The sequence below is a fragment of the Schistocerca gregaria genome, chromosome 7 (genome assembly GCF_023897955.1).
Source record: "Schistocerca gregaria isolate iqSchGreg1 chromosome 7, iqSchGreg1.2, whole genome shotgun sequence".
In the NCBI taxonomy this organism is placed as follows: domain Eukaryota; kingdom Metazoa; phylum Arthropoda; class Insecta; order Orthoptera; family Acrididae; genus Schistocerca; species Schistocerca gregaria.
In genome coordinates this window covers 570790340-570809604 of record NC_064926.1, presented here as the reverse complement: position 1 = coordinate 570809604, position 19265 = coordinate 570790340, and the positions used below count along the sequence as shown (strand labels likewise).

General features: G+C 41.8%; 1 protein-coding gene across 1 annotated transcript in view; it reads right to left on the bottom strand.

The window, feature by feature from the left end:
- LOC126281955 (nonsense-mediated mRNA decay factor SMG5) overlaps positions 1-19265 on the bottom strand; it is a 318742-nt gene that overhangs the window by 229236 nt on the left and 70241 nt on the right. Inside the window, exons 4-5 of the mRNA XM_049981327.1 lie at positions 15129-15289; positions 8146-8249 (exon numbers count right to left, since the gene is read on the bottom strand). Of these exons, the coding sequence (XP_049837284.1) occupies positions 8146-8249; positions 15129-15289 (265 nt within the window). The remainder of the gene's footprint in view (positions 1-8145; positions 8250-15128; positions 15290-19265) is intronic.

Genomic DNA, 19265 nt, shown 5'->3' with positions numbered 1-19265 from the left:
ATTTTTGACTAGCGACAAGTCTGGTGATCTGGCAGGCCAGGGCAAAAAGCTGACATCCTGTGACACCAAGAAGGCATGTGTTTGTGCAGTAACATGTGATCATTCACTGTCTTGATAAAAAATGACTCTAGAGTGTTGGTGCAAGAAGGGTGTGGCTGTGGGTCACAGGATGTCATTCACGTAGGTCACACTGGTCACAGTGTCCTGGACATGCACCAACTGCGATTTGTTATTATACCCAATAGCAACCCACTCCATAAGGCCTTGAATTGAAACTGTATATCTTGTGTGAATGCAGTCGCTGTGATGCCACTACCCCTGTCTGTGGCAAACCAAAATGCGGCCATCATTTTCAAACAAACAGAATCTAGATTTGTCCAAAAACACTATCTGATGTCATTCCTGTCCCCAGAGACAATCTGTAACTGTCGTCTAGCATGTTTCTGAACATTCGTTACAGGTAGGTGGAGAAGTGGACATAACCCATGCTGTAAAAAAAGGCAACAGACTGTCATTCCTGATAATGTACAATGTTTTACACTATTCCACTGTTGTGCTAGGGCTGATGAGGGCACACATCTGTCCTGCAATGCCGTTTAGATGAGGTGTACATCTTTTTGGGGGTCAGACTGCGCGATGCGACATGACCCATCTCGTCATGTTCTACGACTTTCTGGTCATTCAGAACACAACCACTGCACTACTGTAACACTTCGTCCCACACGAGCATCAATTTTCAGGTTGAATCCTCACATTCTTTCATGCCAATAATGTGCACTCTTTCAAACTCACTGATTTCACTGAATGGTTCGTATATATGTCTGCACCACATCCTGCACGTCTGCTCAAGTCACAGTGATCCATTACCTTCGGTTTATAGCGACATCGAGAACCGCACGCACATTTTACCAGTAGTTGCTGTTTCACCCCAATATCAACATTGACTTTGAACCCGCGAGCCAACATGGTTCAAATGCTAATTATTTCTGCAGAGCATACTAATGAACATCTCTTGTGAATATGAACATTCTACCTCTAGTCATTCAAGGTGTTGTGTTTTTTCTGGACGTAAGTTAGACATTTCATATAAAAAATAATACATAAAATATACAAATCAAAAATGGAATACCAAATGTTAACGGTCACCTCACACTGAGAAAAAGAATAGGAAAGACAGATATAGAATTTTCAGTCCATCAATGAATGCTGCTGGACTAAATCTTCCAGTGGAGTGCCAATATTTTACACCATACAGCCCTACCAATATTAAATTAACTTTCGAAATAAGGTAATGGTCAATGCAAAAAATGGCATCACATTTTGAGTTTTAAAGACCGTTCTTCAATCACTTTTAATAGTCAATTTATATATGAAATGATGCTAAAGGTATACACACAAGGATAAAATATCCCATCCTGGATGCACAAATATTTTTTACTCCTCTTTAAGTCTGTCCTCTGATATTTGACAGACATAAAATTATCTTCTACTTCCAGAGAACAAGAAAGAGAAAAACGGAAACCAAAAAAGGAGCATGAAAGAGGCACTAGCATAATTTGACTACTTCATAGATTTACGAACTCCACTTGTTAACTGCAAAACCTTTCTTGAATGCTACCAAATAAGGTGGAGGCTGAAATGGGAAAAGAAGCTGTGCTGAGGGAACAAGCTCCACCTACCTCAAGCTATGATGATATTGTAAAGGAGTTTTGTGCTTTATTCTAAAAACCAGTATGAACAAAAATATGACACAAGGAAGTAAAAAATATTTTAAAGTTACATGCATGGGTCTTATTATGATGACTGTTTTCAAAAATGGTACTTACTGCTACAAATACCCTATCAGATCTCAAAGCAAACTACTAAATGGCTACTACAATAACCCCCCCCCCCCACACACACACACAAAACCACGACCACCACCAGCAACGACGACTACAACCACCATCTTAAAAACTCAAAGTCTTCAAACATCCACTGATTTCAAAACTAACCAGCCCAATGGGCACGAAAAGTTCATGAAATGATACAAGTTATGCCTCTAACACCAGGGCATTATACTGAGCAACACCATCACAGAGTTTGCTTTCTGCCAAGAATAGGCACCTGATGAGCACTATGCTGGGTCTGCAGGTATGAAGTAGTCACCAAAGTTTTGGTCAACATAAATCAGAAACACAGACTCAGAGTAAACATGAAAGAAATGCTTCTAAAGTTTTGAGTCTCGTACAGGGGAAAATGGACAAACAATGAAGTTGACTAATGAGATCTCAAATGAGTTGGTATTGAAGACAACAGAAAGAGGAAAATCAAATCTGCTTCTGATCTGCAGTCTAACCATATGCAGTATATCTACAGCAGGGTACATCTGCTGCAAACAGGAAACATGATGCTACTCCACACTATGGGTGAATTAGAATGCAATACTGGATGATTGATGAATTTAGGATAAAGAGAGCAGGTGCTGAAGAAGAAAAAGTTTGACCAAGATTTTGTCCAAAAGTTAGTGAGTTTTCAAATTGTTTGTGTGTGTGCCTATGGCTCAATATCTTTACTGTACAGAGTGGATGAGCACTGTTCTGTAGAAAACTGGCACCACGGTACAGTTACATGAGATGTAGCACCTGAGGTCATAGGATGTTTGTGGTGTACCACTGTGCCCCAATCACTACCAGCCATGACCTGAGGACGTACCAGACGGTTTGCCACACTTTGATGCTGCAAGTATCACCAATGTGCCTCTTCAAAATATTGGACAAATGGATAACCTCTCCGCAGGTTGCCACAATAGTGAACGAAGATGGTCTTTGGGGGTAGAGGAGAGCCACCAGTCATAGCTGACCACAATGTATTGCCATTCACCAGCTGTCCATGCTTTCTAGGCACAGAATCACTCAAAAACACAGCTGTTTGTGTTGTGGTATTAATGGCAGCCAATGCGTGGAATGGTAATTTCCTAGTCCAGCAGCTGCTAGTCTCCAATCAATAGTTCAGGATGACACAGCATACTGCAGGGGGGGCATTGCTTCAGATGGTAGGCACAGACATGACGCTGGTTGGTGGTCATTAGCATATATCTTCCCTTGTGGTGGTCGATCTGAGCAACTGGAAACCTGACAATGAATATGCCCACCTTCACATTCTCAAGGCAGTCCAAAATAAAGCCACTGTTGCATCTGAGTGCCTCACAAATCTGGATACTGCAAAATTCAACCAACTGTACAAATGAATACCCACAATGACATGCCCTTTAAACTCTGCCAGGTCCTGCTAATGCAGCCTCACACAAGTATGTGGCATCTTAGAATCATTCATTACCGAGCCTGGTAACAACTTTCAACAGGAACTATACTAATGAACTCTGGTGACAATTCTATCCCTCACAGAGAACTGCAATTATAATAATTTGCAAAACTGCCAATGGTATGTACATGTATATAGTTACAGTGACATCTGGTCATGTCTTGTGGTTGTTTTACTTTTTTGTCAGGCAGTGTATGATTGCACGCTATGAATTAATCTGTCTGAACTGGCATTAAAATGGTTGCTAATAAATTAGAGAGATAATAATAAATAATAAATAATAATAATAATAATAATAATAATAATAATAAATAACGTAATCACTTTTACAGATTTACCTATGTACGTACGTGGTTCCATCAGAGTGAAAAGAAAACACCAGGCTGGTTGGTTGGTTTAAAAGGGGGGAGGGGGGGGGGGGAGACCATCCTATCAGATCATTGGTCCCTCATTACGATTAAAATAATTCCACAAGGATGGGACTAAAATAACTGAGACATACAAAAAAACAGCTGAAAAAAAGGAGAAAACCGCAAGAATGACGGAAAGGCAAAAAACACTAAAATGGACAAAATCTGACAAAGAAACAACAGAGAGATGCAAGAAACATGTAGAAGACATCAAAACAAGAGAGCAGATTACCACAGCTGGCTAACCATGAGAATAAAAAGGAGAAGCCGGCCACTCTGCAACACATTAAAACCTCCACCCTAAAAGCACTAGGGTGGAGGACACAGAGGGACAAAGGACATGCACTAAAACTTAGATCAAATGATAAAACCCACCCTCACGAATAAAACATAAAACTAAAGGTGCTGTTGAGGCATTGTTGCCCAACACCGAAGGTAAGGTGCTGGAAAAGTTAAAAATCCACCGCAGAGTGGCTAAAAGTGGGCAGTCCAGCAAGAGGTGGGCCACTGTCATTTGTGAGCCACTGTGACACCAAGGTGGATCCTCATAATGGAGGAGGTAACCATGCATTAGCCACGTATGGCCATACGGAGTCGGCAGAGGGCAACTGATTGCCTGCAAGAGGACCTCATGGAAGACTTCCACACATTCATACTCTCCTTAATGACACACAGTTTGTTGTGTGTGCTGTTATGCCATTCCATCTGCAGTGTAAGACAGAACTCAGGTCAGCTTCAGCGATGCCTTACTCCAGAAGTGATTTCCGTGTTGCCTGTTTGGCCAGCCTGTCAGCAAGTTCGTTGCCAGAGATTCCGACGTGTCCTGGGGTCCACACAAACACCACGGAACGGCGGGACTCTTCCAGGGCATAGAAGGACTCCTGAATGGACGCTACCAAATGATGATGAGGGTAGCACTGGCAGACAGCTTGTAGACTGCTCAAGGAGTCAGTTCACAAGAGAAATGACTCGCCAGGGCATGAGCAGATTTGCTCAAGAGAAGATGTGCTCAAGAGCACAAGATATGGCTGCCAGCTCTGCAGTGAAAACACTGCAGCCATCTGGCAAGGAGTGCTGTCCAGTATGTACTCCATGAACATACGCAAAGCCTATGTGACCTTCGGCCACCGAGCCGTCTGTGTAAGCCACTTCATGACCCCGGTACATCGGGGAGGAAGTGAAAGTGGAGAGCCACATAGTTAATGGAGTCCTTAGGACCATGCGAAAGATCCAGAAGAATCTGCGGCCTAGGTGTACACCATGGAGGCATATGTGAATGGACCTCGAGGAGAGGTGATAACGAGAAGGACTCCAGTTCAGACAGAAAGGGACTGGACACGAACCGCAAATGTCAACCCTGACCTGGGCTCCTGATGCGGGAGGTGAGCTGCCGCAGTTGGAAAAAGGAGATGGTAATTCAGATATGCAGGAGAACTACGAACATATGCAACGTAACGCGAGCAGTTGTGCGCGCCTAACCTTCAATGGAGGGACTCCAGCCTCCACCAGGACACTGGTCACTGGACTCATTCTAAAAGCTCCTGGCATACGCCACAGTGGTGCAGTGGGTCGAGTAAACACAACACTGAGGGCGCCACTGAACTGTAAACCAGACTCCCATAGTCAAGGCGGGATTGAACAAGGGCTCTGTAGAGCTGCAGCAGTGTAGAGCAATCTATACCCCAGTTGGTGTTGCTCAGGCAGCGGAGGGCATTGAGGTGTTGCCAGCACTTCCTCTTAAGCTGACGAAGGTGAGAAAGCCAAGACAATCGGGCATTGAAAACCAGTCCTAAGAATCAATATGTCTCCTACTGTGAAAAGGATCCATCATTAAGGTAAAGTTCCGTTTCTGGATGAACTGTGCAATGCTGACAGAAATGCATGAAACACGACTTCACGGCTTAAAACTGGAAGCCATGGGCTAGAGCCCATGACTGCGCCTTGTGAATGGCTCCCTGTAAGTGCCGCTCAGCAACATCAGTACTGAAGGAGCAGTACAAAATGCACGAGTTATCCGCATACAGAGAAGACGAGGCCGACTGCCTTACAGCTGCTGTTAGACTGTGAAAAGCCACTAAAAATAGAGACACACTCAATACGGAGCCCTGTGGAACGCCATTCTCCTGAATACGGGGGTACTATGGGAGGCACTGACTTGGACACGGAAAGTACGGAGTGACAGGAAATTCTGGATAAAAATCGGGAGCAGGCCCCGGAGACCCAACTCATACAATGTGGCAAGGATACGTCGTCACCAGGTCGTGTTATATGCCTTACTTAAGTCAGAAAAGACGGCAACCAGATGTTGGCATCTAGAAAATGCTTTTCAGATGGCAGACTCGAGAGACACAAGATTATCAGTGGTAGAGCGACAAAGGCGGAAGCTACCCTGACATGGAGCCAGTAGGCCATGTGACTCCAGGACACAACCCAACCACCGACACACCATACGTTCCTGCAGCTTACAAAGAAAGTTAGTGGGGCTGATGGGTCAGTAGTTATCCACATCAAGGGGGTTTTGCCGAATTTGAGCACCGGTGTGATGGTGCTCTCCTGCCATTGTGATGGAAAGACGCCATCGCACCAGATCCAGTTGAAGATGACGAGGAGATATCACTTATAGGCAGATGAGAGATGTTTAATCACCTGACTGTGGATCCAATCCAGCCCAGAAGCTGTGTCAGGGCAATGTGCAAGGGCACTGAGGAGTTCCAACTCTGTAAATGGGGCATTATAGGTTTCACTGTTGCATGTAGTGAACGCAGGACTTTCCTTGTCATCTGCCGTTTGAGGGTACGAAAGGCTGGGAGGTTGTTCTTTGATGCAGAGGCTTGAGCATAGTGCTCAGCACAGTGCTCGGCAACTGTGTTTGCATCAACAGATAACACACCACTGATGTTAATGCCAGGGGCACTTGTTGGGGTCTGGTACCCAAACAGACGTCTGTTCTTTGTCCAGACTTGGGGATGTGACTTATGGCATCCAATGGTCAACATGTACCTCCTGTTTCCGTTGTTTTATAAGCTGGCAAACACAGGCATGGAGTTGCTTAAAGCTATTAGGTGCTCTAGGGAAAGGGTGCCACTTATGTCACTGTAGAGCTCACCGACGCTCTTTAATTGCCTCGGCGACTTCCGGCGACCACCAAGGGATTGTCTTTTGCCAGGGGCACCCTAAAGAATGAGAGAGCGCATTTTCTGCGGCAGAAGTGATCATTGTAGTGACCTCCTCAATGACAATATCGATGGTACCATGTGGAGGAGATTCAGCGGTGACAGCAGAGGTGAGGGCTTCCCAGTCTACCTCGTTTAAAGCCCATCTGGGTAGGTGTCTGTGAGCATGACACTGGGGGAGTGACAGGAAGATGGGGAAGTGGTCATTACCACACAGGTCGTCATGTGCTCTCCAGTGGATGGATGGGAAACGCCAGGACTGCAAACTGAGAGATGAATGGCCGAATATGGGCCATGTGCCACACTGAAATGTGTGGGGGCACCTGTATTTAAGAGGCAGAGGTCGAGTTGTGACAGTAAATTTTTGACTGCCCTACCTCAGCCAGTAAGCATGGCGCCACCCCACAAGGGGTTATGCGGGTTAAAATCTCCCAAAAGTAGGAAAGATCTACGGAGTTGATCAATCAGTGCAGCCAATACATTCAGGGGTACTGCACCACCTGGAGGAATATACATTGCAGACAGTTATTTCTTGCATCGTCCTTATCCTGAGAGACACAGCTTCAAGAGGGTTTTGAAGAGGGCACAGGTTCACTACATACTGAGTTCAGGACATATATACAAACTCCAACTGACACACTATTATAGTCGCTACGGTTCCTGTAATATCCCTTATAGCCATGGAGGGCAGGGGTCTGCATTGCTGGGAACCAGGTTTCCTAGAGGGCAATGCAGAAAGCAGGTGTAAAGTGTAACAGTTGCCATATCTCAGGCAGGTGGTGGAAAAAACCACTGCAATTCCTCTGGAGGATTATGTGATCATGAGGCTGGAAAGGCATGAAACAGTCAATGAGGGAGTCTATGCCGTGCTAGATATCAGGTGCAAACGAGCTAAGAAGTCCATTATCGTCGAGAGCGCAGAAAGCAATACTAAAGAGGATGGAGGAAAACGCACCCAGGAGGGTGACCTTGCCCAACAGCTGGAAAAGCAGACCCACGTTGACGAAGGATGCGAGAGGTATCAGTGCATGATGGACACCATGCACCATGTAAGGTGCCCTTCCCCAATTGGCTTTCTCTTTGGGAAAATTTTGAAAAATGGATGTCCAACTCAACCGGAGACCATCACATAAAAGCCAAAATGTATGAGACTCCTTTTAGTCGCCTCCTACGACAGGCAGGAATACCTCGGGCCTATTCTAACCCCGGACCCACAGGGGGACATCAGATTGGTTCAGTTCTTATGTGTGTATACTCACCTACGCATGTAGTGGTAAGCAGCATCAACACAATAGTTCCGGGTGCCTGCCACAGTTCCTAGTTGATTGTGAGGCATTCCATTTCCAGGTAGTACCATTAAAGCCTAAACAATTAAAATTTATCTTATAATTGAGTTAATTGAAATATATGAAAGAACCATTATAAACACACAAAACAAAATGGGAAAATCTGTGCATTGTTGAAGTAGGGAACTGAACCTTTAAAATGAGATCATATAATATCTAAGTGTAAGTGCGAGAGACATTTAGATAATGTATTGTAACAGAGAGCAACTTCAACTGCTACACAGATTATTACTTCCATCTCCTCACTGGTTGGTTTGATATTTAAAGGTGGTTGAGTGACTTTTCGTGTCATGCTCTATTTAAATTTTTTCACTGTGCCATTTTGAATTTCCTGTCCATCTTTATTCCATGTCTGTATCTATACATATACTCTGCAAGCCACTGTTCAGTACACCATTGAGGGCACATTATACTCATCGATTTTCTTTCCTATTCCATTTGCATACTGAGCAAGGAAAAAATGACTATCTTCATGGCTCCATATGTACACTAATCCCTCTCATTTTATCACCATGATCCCTACATGAGAGCTAAGAAGGTGGAAGCATAATGGCCGCACAGTGTTCTTCACACTGGCCCAACAGGATTTCACTCAAGATATTCACCAGTAATCTTGTAACCTGATACTATCAGGTTCTTTCTCCTCGTCACAGGCAGTAACTTACATTTAAATCACATTTAAAGACAGTTTCCATTCACTACAGTAATTGAAAATTTTCCCCATGTCTCTCTGTAATTTCTTACAATCATAGCAACAGTTTACTGTACAAACAGCAATGTCACGGAACAGCCTTATAGGGCTGCTGATCCTATCTGCTTAATTGTTTACCTAAATTGCAAACATTAGAAGTACTATTATGCTTCTTTGGGGCACACCTGCAGTAACATGTGGGGCTACCACCCCTTTCAGCAGGCAGTGAAAGCCATTGATACCACTGCACTGGCTGGTCACCATTACAACTCATCCATTTTTCCACATCTGTTGCAGAGGGACTCGACCATAAGCTAGAGGTATCATTGCAAATCTGCCACACAGGCACTCCCTAGTGCCACCTGTGCCGGACATCACTAGAGCCATCTATTTATATGGCTGCTGCTAGACAATAAATCCCTTTTGTCTTCAGTTGCAGTACTGTGCCCAAACTATTCTCTATGTATGGAACCACTTGCTGTTAGGGGATGGGATGGCTGCCCAGACAGGTGGGCACAGTGCATCACTTGCAATAGAGATGGACATCTCACTTCCATACGTTGACCCCCCTAGATCCAGTACTCGCCTCAACATGACCAAAGGGATATTAATGTCATCCTCTCAAATTTTCGAAATGTAAAGGTGGCATCGAAGAAAATGTTCATTACATTACACTTGCAATGTGCAACAGAGACATTCAACTACAATAGATAATGAAGCATCAGTTTTCTTCTTGAACTTTCCTACATACCTCAAGCTAGGCGCACTGTCGTTCGAACCAACTGCTCACTGCTCAGTGGCATAACAAACAGAAAATGACAATCAACGGTTAATTTACAACTGAGGCAGCTTACAAGAATGCTGTACAGCACTTCATCTTCCTGGAGGTACTCAGCACAAACACAGCACATCTTTTCGGCTTAGACGCCTGTTCCGCTTCTGGGTTTGTCATTGAAGATTCAGTGAACCTTATCTCTGACCAAATACCTTCTAAGGGGATCCAAGTTAAAGGAGCTACAATCTTACTTTGGCAAAATTACTTACTGCATTAAATTCATTCCTGATGCTGCAAAGACTGCTTATCCAACGGACAATCTTCAAAAGGAAGGCATCTCATTTTCTTGGCTGGGAGATTGAAAACGGGCTTTCCAGACCCGCAAACATGCCTCACGCCTCACTCTCTGCACTTTGCTGCACCAATTTCCACCAGGGAAAGAAGTTGGTGGTGGCTCCCTACACATCTGAATGGGGCTTTGGCACTGTCTTAATGCACTGTAACACTGATGGCTCTGAACAGCCAAAATACTCGACACTGCCCAGAAGAAGTAGCCCCACATTGAAAACAAAGTTCTCATGGCCATTTTTGAAATTAACAACATTTGACATTGTTCTCTACAGAGCCAAGTTAGATTTAATCACTGATCACTAGCTTCTGATATCACTCTTCAGCCCAGCGATTAAGCTGCTCAATCGAATGGCCCACCATCTCCAGTGATGGGCTCTTTCTGTCGGCAGATACATTTCCAAAATGCTACTCATCATGCAAACGTTGATGCCCTTTTGTGCCCACTCATGGGTTCCTATCTGGCATACAATTGATATGAGATCCTTTGTTACCACCCACACGATGATTTCCAGCAAGCAATGGAGCCCAAATCAGAGATGCCATGGGCAAGGACACAATATTTCAGAACATACATCACTACATCATGGAGGGACCGTCAAATTGGATGCCTGGTTGGAACTCTAATCCCTACAGCACTATTTTCAACTCCATCGCAGGCTAATTCTTGTGGATGGTGTCACTGCGTTACAAACAGACCAGAACTCTCCAAGGGTGGTTTCTATCAGAACATCTTCAATCGGATATCCTGTGTCTCCTGCACCACAGAAACTATGTCTTTGCACCAATATGTTCGCCAGGTGCTATGTCTACTGGCCCAGAATTGACAGAGAAATCAAGCACCTCATAAGAAACTGTCATAAATGTGCAATGCAGCAAGCTGCACCCAACCAGTCTTTCTCACCCTCACTGGTGCCCTTGCAGTTTTAGGACGGAATTCATCTCAATTTCAATGGCCCCCTTCTGGACACCACCTGTTGACAGTCCTCGACAACTACTCCAGGATTCCCTACACTGTTAAGTGCCATTCCACCAGTGTGGAGACAACTATAAAGGCACTCGCCAGATTTTTGCTATTGCCTGTGGTGATGTGACCAACCATCTCCGTCACCTGTCACGTTTCTAGACGCTCCACACAACGACATCCAACTTCCCTCTACTTCCCTGGCTCCCTTTTTTCCCCTCCCCACCTCTAGAGCTTTCCTTTTTCCCTTCTTCATACTCCAGCATGCCATACGCAGCTGAGCACTCATCGCTCTCCTTTTCTAGGCCATCCATTGAGGACCACACAACAGAGGAGCCACTGCAGGAAGTGCCACCAGATCTTCCCAAGCAGCACTTCCAGTTGGGATGCTTTCATCTTCTCGGGCCAATGGTGGAAATTGAGTGCCCTCTGGTGCCCTCCTCTACTTTGCCATGACCCAGGTGCCATCACCATGCTTGTTTTCTCCAGCTGTACACCCCTGATGGGGCTGACATGGGATTGGTCAAGCCTGCCAGCCCCTTCGATTCTTCCACGGACGTCATTCTTGTCCGACAAGCCCTTCTGCATCCTGCAGGGCGTAGGGCCAAATAACACAATGTTGCTCTATGCCCATGAAAATGGAAAGGACTGTAGGGAAAACTATAATCTCCTGTCTCTTCATGACTTTTTTTTTACATTATCCAATTGTTGTCATGAATTTCCTGTAGACTATAACTGCCCTTCATGTTCTTCCTGAAGCCATTTCACTTTAATTAGCTTCCTTAAGTAACTGATTTCATTTCTAAGTGAGTTATACTGCTGTATTCTTTTGCTTTCTTGAACATTTTTGTGTTTCCTTCTTTTGTTGATAAATCAAAGTTTTCTTCTGTTACCCACAGTTTCTTTGCAGTTGTCTTTCTTAGAAATACTGCTGTCAGTCTATCTTCCGTGATTACCCTTTTTAGCCAAGTTCTTTCCTCATCAATGCCCTTTTTAGCCAAGTTCTTTCCTCATCAACTGAACTCCAGTACAACCCCGTTTTTATGTCCCCGTATTTTACATTAGCAGACTTTTTATGATCATTTTGGTTGGTGCCAACAGAATGCAATGCAATGCAATGCAATGCAATGCTTTTCCATCAGTAACAATTCTGTGTTACAATGTTTCCTGCATTTTAAGTCTTCTCTGATTGCATCATAACCTTTAACATTGATTTTTATGCAGATTTCTGAAAATCATATTCCTGCTCAATGTCAGTCTTGGAACAAAACAGAAAATGCAAAGTTATTGATAGTGTAACATAGCACTAGCACAATTAGAAAGATTTTCATTTCAGAATGTTAGGGTATGGTCACCTGTGGTACAGGTTTGCAGTGTTTGGAAGGGTGGGGAAGTATGCTGAGTCACTGTCTTAACAATGATCATGAGCTGATAATAATGGCTCTAGCAACAACCTTCCTTCTGCTCATTGCATTGTTCTCCAACAATTTTAATTTAATTTTACAGTTGTTTACGGAAATAAAGACTGCTTTTGAAGATGGCCACCTCTATTATGGGCTTTCATGAATCATTTGTTACTTCCACGTGAAATATAGTAATCCGTACTAGGTGTGCAGTCTTGGGTTGATACGACCTGATGTCAGGCATTAAACATTGCCCCTCAAGATGCTCCACAACATAATTACAATTTCTGCACTCTTTCTCAGGCGAGAGATCCCTTGGCCAAGTAACCTCCTTGTTAGCAGCAAGCTGTAGATTTCATGCCTATTGTTCTCTGTTTACAAAGACTGCCGGCTTCAATGTATTAACCAATACTGTGTTTCAAGTTTTATTTTCCATAATTTCGTAATGGTTATGAATAATTAGTCTCATATTAAAGCATGTATATCTTTTTAATGCGTTTTCATGAAATACTTTTGCTTCTGTGTTTTATTTACACAATTGGATATGCTCAGAATGACGAGGGTAACCCACGTGGCCATTTGCATGCGTCAGCACTTGGCCACTGCCTTCGTGACTGATGCTTTGTATACTGTGGAGAGACACCTATAGCTAACAGCAGTTAGAAAGACACATATACAATAAACTATTTAAGATTTTTCTAAATAGGAAAATTTAAATTGTTTTATTTTCATATTTTGAACAATGTAAAGAAAATGACAGTAAGAGTAATTTATTTATTTCAGTTTGTTGTGTTTCCTATGCTTTCCTGTTTTTTACACTTTTTTGGATCCGTCCTGTGAAAAGTGTAAAAAGTGAGTTTTACTGTATCACTTGAAGTTTTCACTATCACTTTATCTTCAGCCCCAGACAACTTTCTAACACTATCATCACAGACTCCAGTATCTGATTTTGAAATCTCTCTCACCATGATGTAATACAGTTATAAGCAGTCCTGAGACAGTTGCCGTATTTGTGAGAGATGTGCTTATGTGATTTTCATTTTGGAAGAAGGACTTTGTTCAAAAGCTTATTTCCCTGGTAGTCTTTTTCATTGTGCCTATCTGTGACTCAATGTCCCTTTTATGTGCTGAGTAGCAATGTAACGTTTCCATATTGTTGTTATTCCATTACTCCATCCAATACTAAACTGTATTATATAAATCATACAGAAGTGGACACATTAAGTTAAATTTAGCAACATGTGTTAGATATTTAATATACAACTGAACAATTATAAATAACCTTCATAAATAAATCTGTGTAAACACTGAGTTGGCATTGGAAAGGTATGACACAGTCAGCACAGACAAACTGAGAAGGGAGTTGCTTGTTAGATGTGTTATGAGAAAGATGTGTTTCGCAATTTCACCATGTACCAAAGTACTGTGCAATGCTAACACCCATTTCTAAACTCTTAATGCATATAAAACATAAGTGGAGCCAAAATCAGCACTGAAACTGACTACCTTTTCTCAATTTGCTTCAATTAGTTTCATAAAATTCATTATGTCAAATTTATTCAGAGCTGCTACTTTGAACCTGGAGATACTAGCTATACATTTTTGTCTTCTACTAGATTGTCAGGAACAAAGCTAAGCATATTGTGCACCCTAGTTTTCTTAGGCACATAAGAATCTGTGATGTTTAACTCACATCAGGCATTCTACAAAGATTCCGAGGGGGAGAAGTTGCAAACCCATGTGCGTGAGGGCCCAATGCTATGAATGTGAAATATTCTTTATGTATTATTTGAAATCTCCTGAGTGAGCGCACAAAGTTTCCATCACTTCCGAAAATAGTGTAGCTGCAGGACAGTTTCAAACTGGTGTCAATAGGTGATGTGAGTTATAAACAATGTGCCATCATTGAATTTCTCACTGCAGAGAAAGGAACTGTGGGAAATATTGACAAAAGCTTGTGCAAACTCAATGGAGCATCTGCTGTCGACAGAAGTACATTTAGCCATTGCGCATGGAGGGTGAGGTCATCAGAAGGCAGTTTGGTGGAGTTCCACAATTTGTGGTGATTGGCGAGACCTACCTCGGTTGTCATACATGACACACCTGACCTAGCCCTCTCAGTCTTCCACTTGTTTGGGCCATTTGTGGAAGACATTTTAAGGACAATGAGGAGATGATTCACACAGTCAAGCACTGGCTCTGCCACCAGGACAAGGATTGATACCAACAGGGCATACACGCCTTTGTTTCGCACTGGAGGAAGGCCATAGAACGGGATGGAGATTATATGGAAAATAGGGTGCGTACATAAAACACCATTCTTTTGCATGTGTAATTCTCATTACGTTCAATAAAGAACTGTTGAAGGAAAAAAGTGCAGTGCATTACTTTTTGGGCAACCCTCGTATATTGGTGTCTAAACATATTTACAGTGTACAGCACACCCTCTTTCCAAATCTTCCCTCTTGTTAGAATTTTATTACTAATTTCTCTCCCACACCATTGCGCATTGTCTCCTATGACCTAGAGGCCATCCCTACTTTATACCCAAAAGTTTTGTTTCCTAAACACCATGCCTCTGTTTTGTCACAGGAATCCAATTTGTTTGGAGGATGATGTGTGTGAACAGACCAGTCTGCTTCACATGAGAACTTTTACTTGAATCTTAAATTTGATAAATAATATGATTTTTAAAAATATTTCTATTAATTATACCTGCAGATAATATCTTGATGGAAGTTCCAAATGCAAATGCCAAGGCTCCAGCTCAGTACTGTACCTACTCAGATCTCCCAAGTACACAAGACAACGATGTGCTGCCTGTCTCGCCCACTCTTTCGCTTCTGCTGTAATTTCAGGAGGTGGTGACATTGTACCTGGAGCAAAAATAAAACTATGCTGACAATGCAGAGTCTCTTGTTCCAAACACACACACACACACACACACACACACACACACACACACTATGTGGGTAAAATGATTAAAAAATCTTTGAACGGAATAGCCAAGAAGAGTTAGTCTTCTGCATTTTAATATCTACAATCAAATCACATTGTGCATGGTTTGTGCAAAAGCACAATCTGGTATCAAATCATACACAGTTTTAAGATGAAAACCTGTTACATCACTAAAATAATAATTGCTCTAATATATAAAGCAGCTGAACGTGTCTTACACATACTCTGAAGAATAGGCCTATGAGGATCCTGTATCCTCCTACCAGAAGTCAACATATTTGCTATTTTTTGGGACGTATGTCATAAGTTTATCAATTAGCTTCATCAAAGATTAAATACAATGTTACTGCAGCTACTGCTGTTTTAGTAAAGTCCAGAATTTCAGAGTAACAGTTGCCCCTTGACAATGCATTCTGATAAGAGTAACTGTTGTTGTTTGGGGGCACACAGTTGAGTGTGGTAGACCAGCAGTTCAGTAAAGTGTGTGTGTGTGTGTGTGTGTGTGTGTGTGTGTGTGTGTGTGTGTGTGTGTGTGTGTACCAGCATCTTACATGCTCATTAAGTATGTGTTTGGTATAATTATACACACTGTGCTCTAACAGTCAGTGTGAAGCAATTACCATTACATTGTGGCATGTGGGATGTTATTAAAGTGAAATCTATTTAAAAATGTTTGAAATGAAGAATGATTTTGCCAATGAACTGTACAGTCAATAATATTTGTTTTCAATCAATCCCATCACTGTCTGCTCTGCTCCTTAAAAGTTAGCAGGGAGGGGGGAATTAGCTCCTAGGAGTGGAGTGAGGTGCGGCATCATTACAATTGCACGCCTACAGACCTGTGACATCGCATACTGTAACAATCTTCAGACCCGAAACTCCATTGCCAGCATCAACATACGAATTTAGAATTTTCAGTGGTACCTCATTTTTCCGAACAACTTTGGATAGGAAAAAAAATACAGATGAATTGTTCCCTTGATTATAAATTGCCTGTGCAGTATATGCATCTAAATAAAGATGGTGAGTCTAATCGGAAATGGTGATGTCATTAACAGAAATGACAGTGTTAATCAGGATAGTGTTGAATGGAAGTAGTTAATGAAGCTGGGCTAATTAACTTAATTTGAAGTGTAGACACAACTGAAAATGAAGGTTCAAATTTGAATGTCAACAATGAGTCACAAGAGGCAGTGACAGCTGTGTTGTAATGTACAAAGGGGGGATGTGTTAATGCAATTTTAACAAAAAACATCAATGCAAGTTTGTTCAAAAAACTAGATGATATTAATCATGATTTGAACAAAAATCTTGATGAGCAAAGTCAAAAACTGAATCCAGATTAGAACAAAAAACTCAACGATCACAGTCAAAAATCGAAAATAGATTGGATAAAAAGGTAGTAGACATTCGAAATGAAATTTACAAAAGAATGCAGTGAATCACTCGACATGAGACCATCCGAATTCATGCGCAAGATTAAGACAAATTGTCAACAGAGAGAAGCACATGCAACTAAAATAGTGGCTCAAATAAACTCTCAACAAAAAACCATAAACAAGCTTTACTGGACAGTGCAGTAATGAATAATGTGGTAGTTCATATTAAAAATGTATGTGAACAAAATAAAAAGTCAGTTATTAAACCAGTGTCAGGTATGAAAGCACAGAACTCCAATGTGGAATCAAAAGTACACAAACTGGGAGAACCAATAAAGAAAAAAAATTGTAACAAGCTTGCTGATACGAACTTAATCTGGCAGATAAGACAAACACTCATGCAAGAAAATCGTGGCACGAGTTGTTGCACAAATGTTATCGTCGATTATTTGTTTGTTCAAAGACAGTTTAAGGAGTTTGACTCACACAAAAATTACAAACAGTTCACTTCATGAAACATTTTATAGCTGCTTTTGCACGAATTGAGAACGAGTCAGTTTGGTGTAAAACACGAGTACAGAAAACCGTGCATCTGATTGACATACTAAATTTGCAGACTTCAAAAATAGTTTTCTCTGCAAGTATCGGTTGTGAGAGAAACAACAGCGCTTCAAAGAGAAATTATTTTCAATGCACAACTGCCATCGTAACAAAGGGTCAATGCATAATGTTCTTCAAAAACACTGGGAACGAATTAGTATCTGGATGGACCTATCAGCAATGATGATCTGATTATAATTTTGATGAAGCAATTGCTGTGGAATTCAACCTTCATTTCCTGGAAAAATTTCTAGATTTCTCAAACACTTACGATAGTATACACAGACCGAGTACACGTTTCATCCTGAGGGAGCTTCGCATACCGAGGAAGCTAATTAACTAGGTGAAGATGAGTTCCGCCAAGACAAAAGCCAAGGTGCAGCAACACCAGGGAGAGCTATCCAAGGAATTCACCACCAGAACAAGTGTGAGACAAGATGATACCACTTTTCATTTTCATCATGGAGAAAGTAATTTCGGAAATCAAAAGAGAACGCAGAGGGGCGAAGCTAAATGGAAGAACACAGTTATTGGGATATGTAGAAGAAATTGTGGAGTCAAAGGAGAGATGGCAGAAATCATAGATGACTTAGTAAGGAATGCCAATGAGACAGGACTGAGGATTAGTATGGAGAAGATTGAAATGATATAAGTATCCAGAGAAGACCCTAACAATGCCCCATACAAGCTGGAATATGGAACATAGCCAGAGTCGAAATTTTTAAATACCTTGGCACCTGGTTCAAAAGGCACAATAACTTGAAACAAGAAATTAATCAATGTATTGTTAATGCACCTAAAACTTATTACAATCTGAAGCAGATAATGTCATCAAAAAATCTGTCAGTTAAGACCAAACTTAAAGCCTATAATGCAGTGATAGTGCTGGTATTTTTATATGGAGCAGAAACCTTATGCACCTTGAAAAAAAAGATGAAGAGAACATGTTGGTCTCTGAATGTAAAATCATGAGAAATATGTTTCGATCAATCTACAAAGAGAAAACACTTGGAGGCATAGAAAGAACCCCGAACCTGTTTGATCAAATGAAAAAATTTAACATTGTGCAGAAAATGAAAGTGCAGAGCATAAGCCTGGCTGTGCACATTGGCAGGAAACCAGAGACATACTGGGCCAAAGCTGTGTTTATGTGAAAATCTGATGGAACATGTCCAATTGGAAGACCGAGGAAGCAAAGGACGAACTGAAGAAGCATCTTCAGTGGCTGGGTGTCCACGAGAAGGGGATCCACAGTGAAAAAATCTTCATCTACTGGAGGAACAATGTAAGGCCAGCACACGGTCTTCAGGGTCCATGATTACTGATATGAATGTGCGTTTTTATTTGCAATGGAAAATAAGAAGACAGTTAGTTTCGTGAATGTTCGATGATTTTGACAAGCTCTTACGAGTTGTTGATCGTTTGAAAGAGACTGACAATGAAGGAATATCCAGTGGATCAAAGCAAGGCACAACATGTTGCAATCAAAATTATTAGCAATGCAATGCAACATGGCAAGTTAATTGTGGGTGCCCATTGTGGAGTCAACAAAAGGCTATCGAATTCGATACAATGACATACAAAGGGATGAACACTCGTGGAATTACATGCTCGATGATAATTGTTCTCGAAATGACAAAGAGGAGGAACAATGATTTGAAAGATAAAGGCAACATGCAATAGAAGACAAAATTTCATGATCATTCGTTGCTCTGAGATACTGATTGACAGACACCGACAAAACGAGCAAACACTGGTAAATTAAATTTACTTTTGGTTGAGACCTGCTCCAGAAACATATGAACAATGTAATGGGTCATCTCTGCAAATTCAGATGACTAAATGAGATATATTAAAGCTGAACTACTAATAGAAGATGTACAAACTACAGATGATGTATTTATTTCAGTGACTG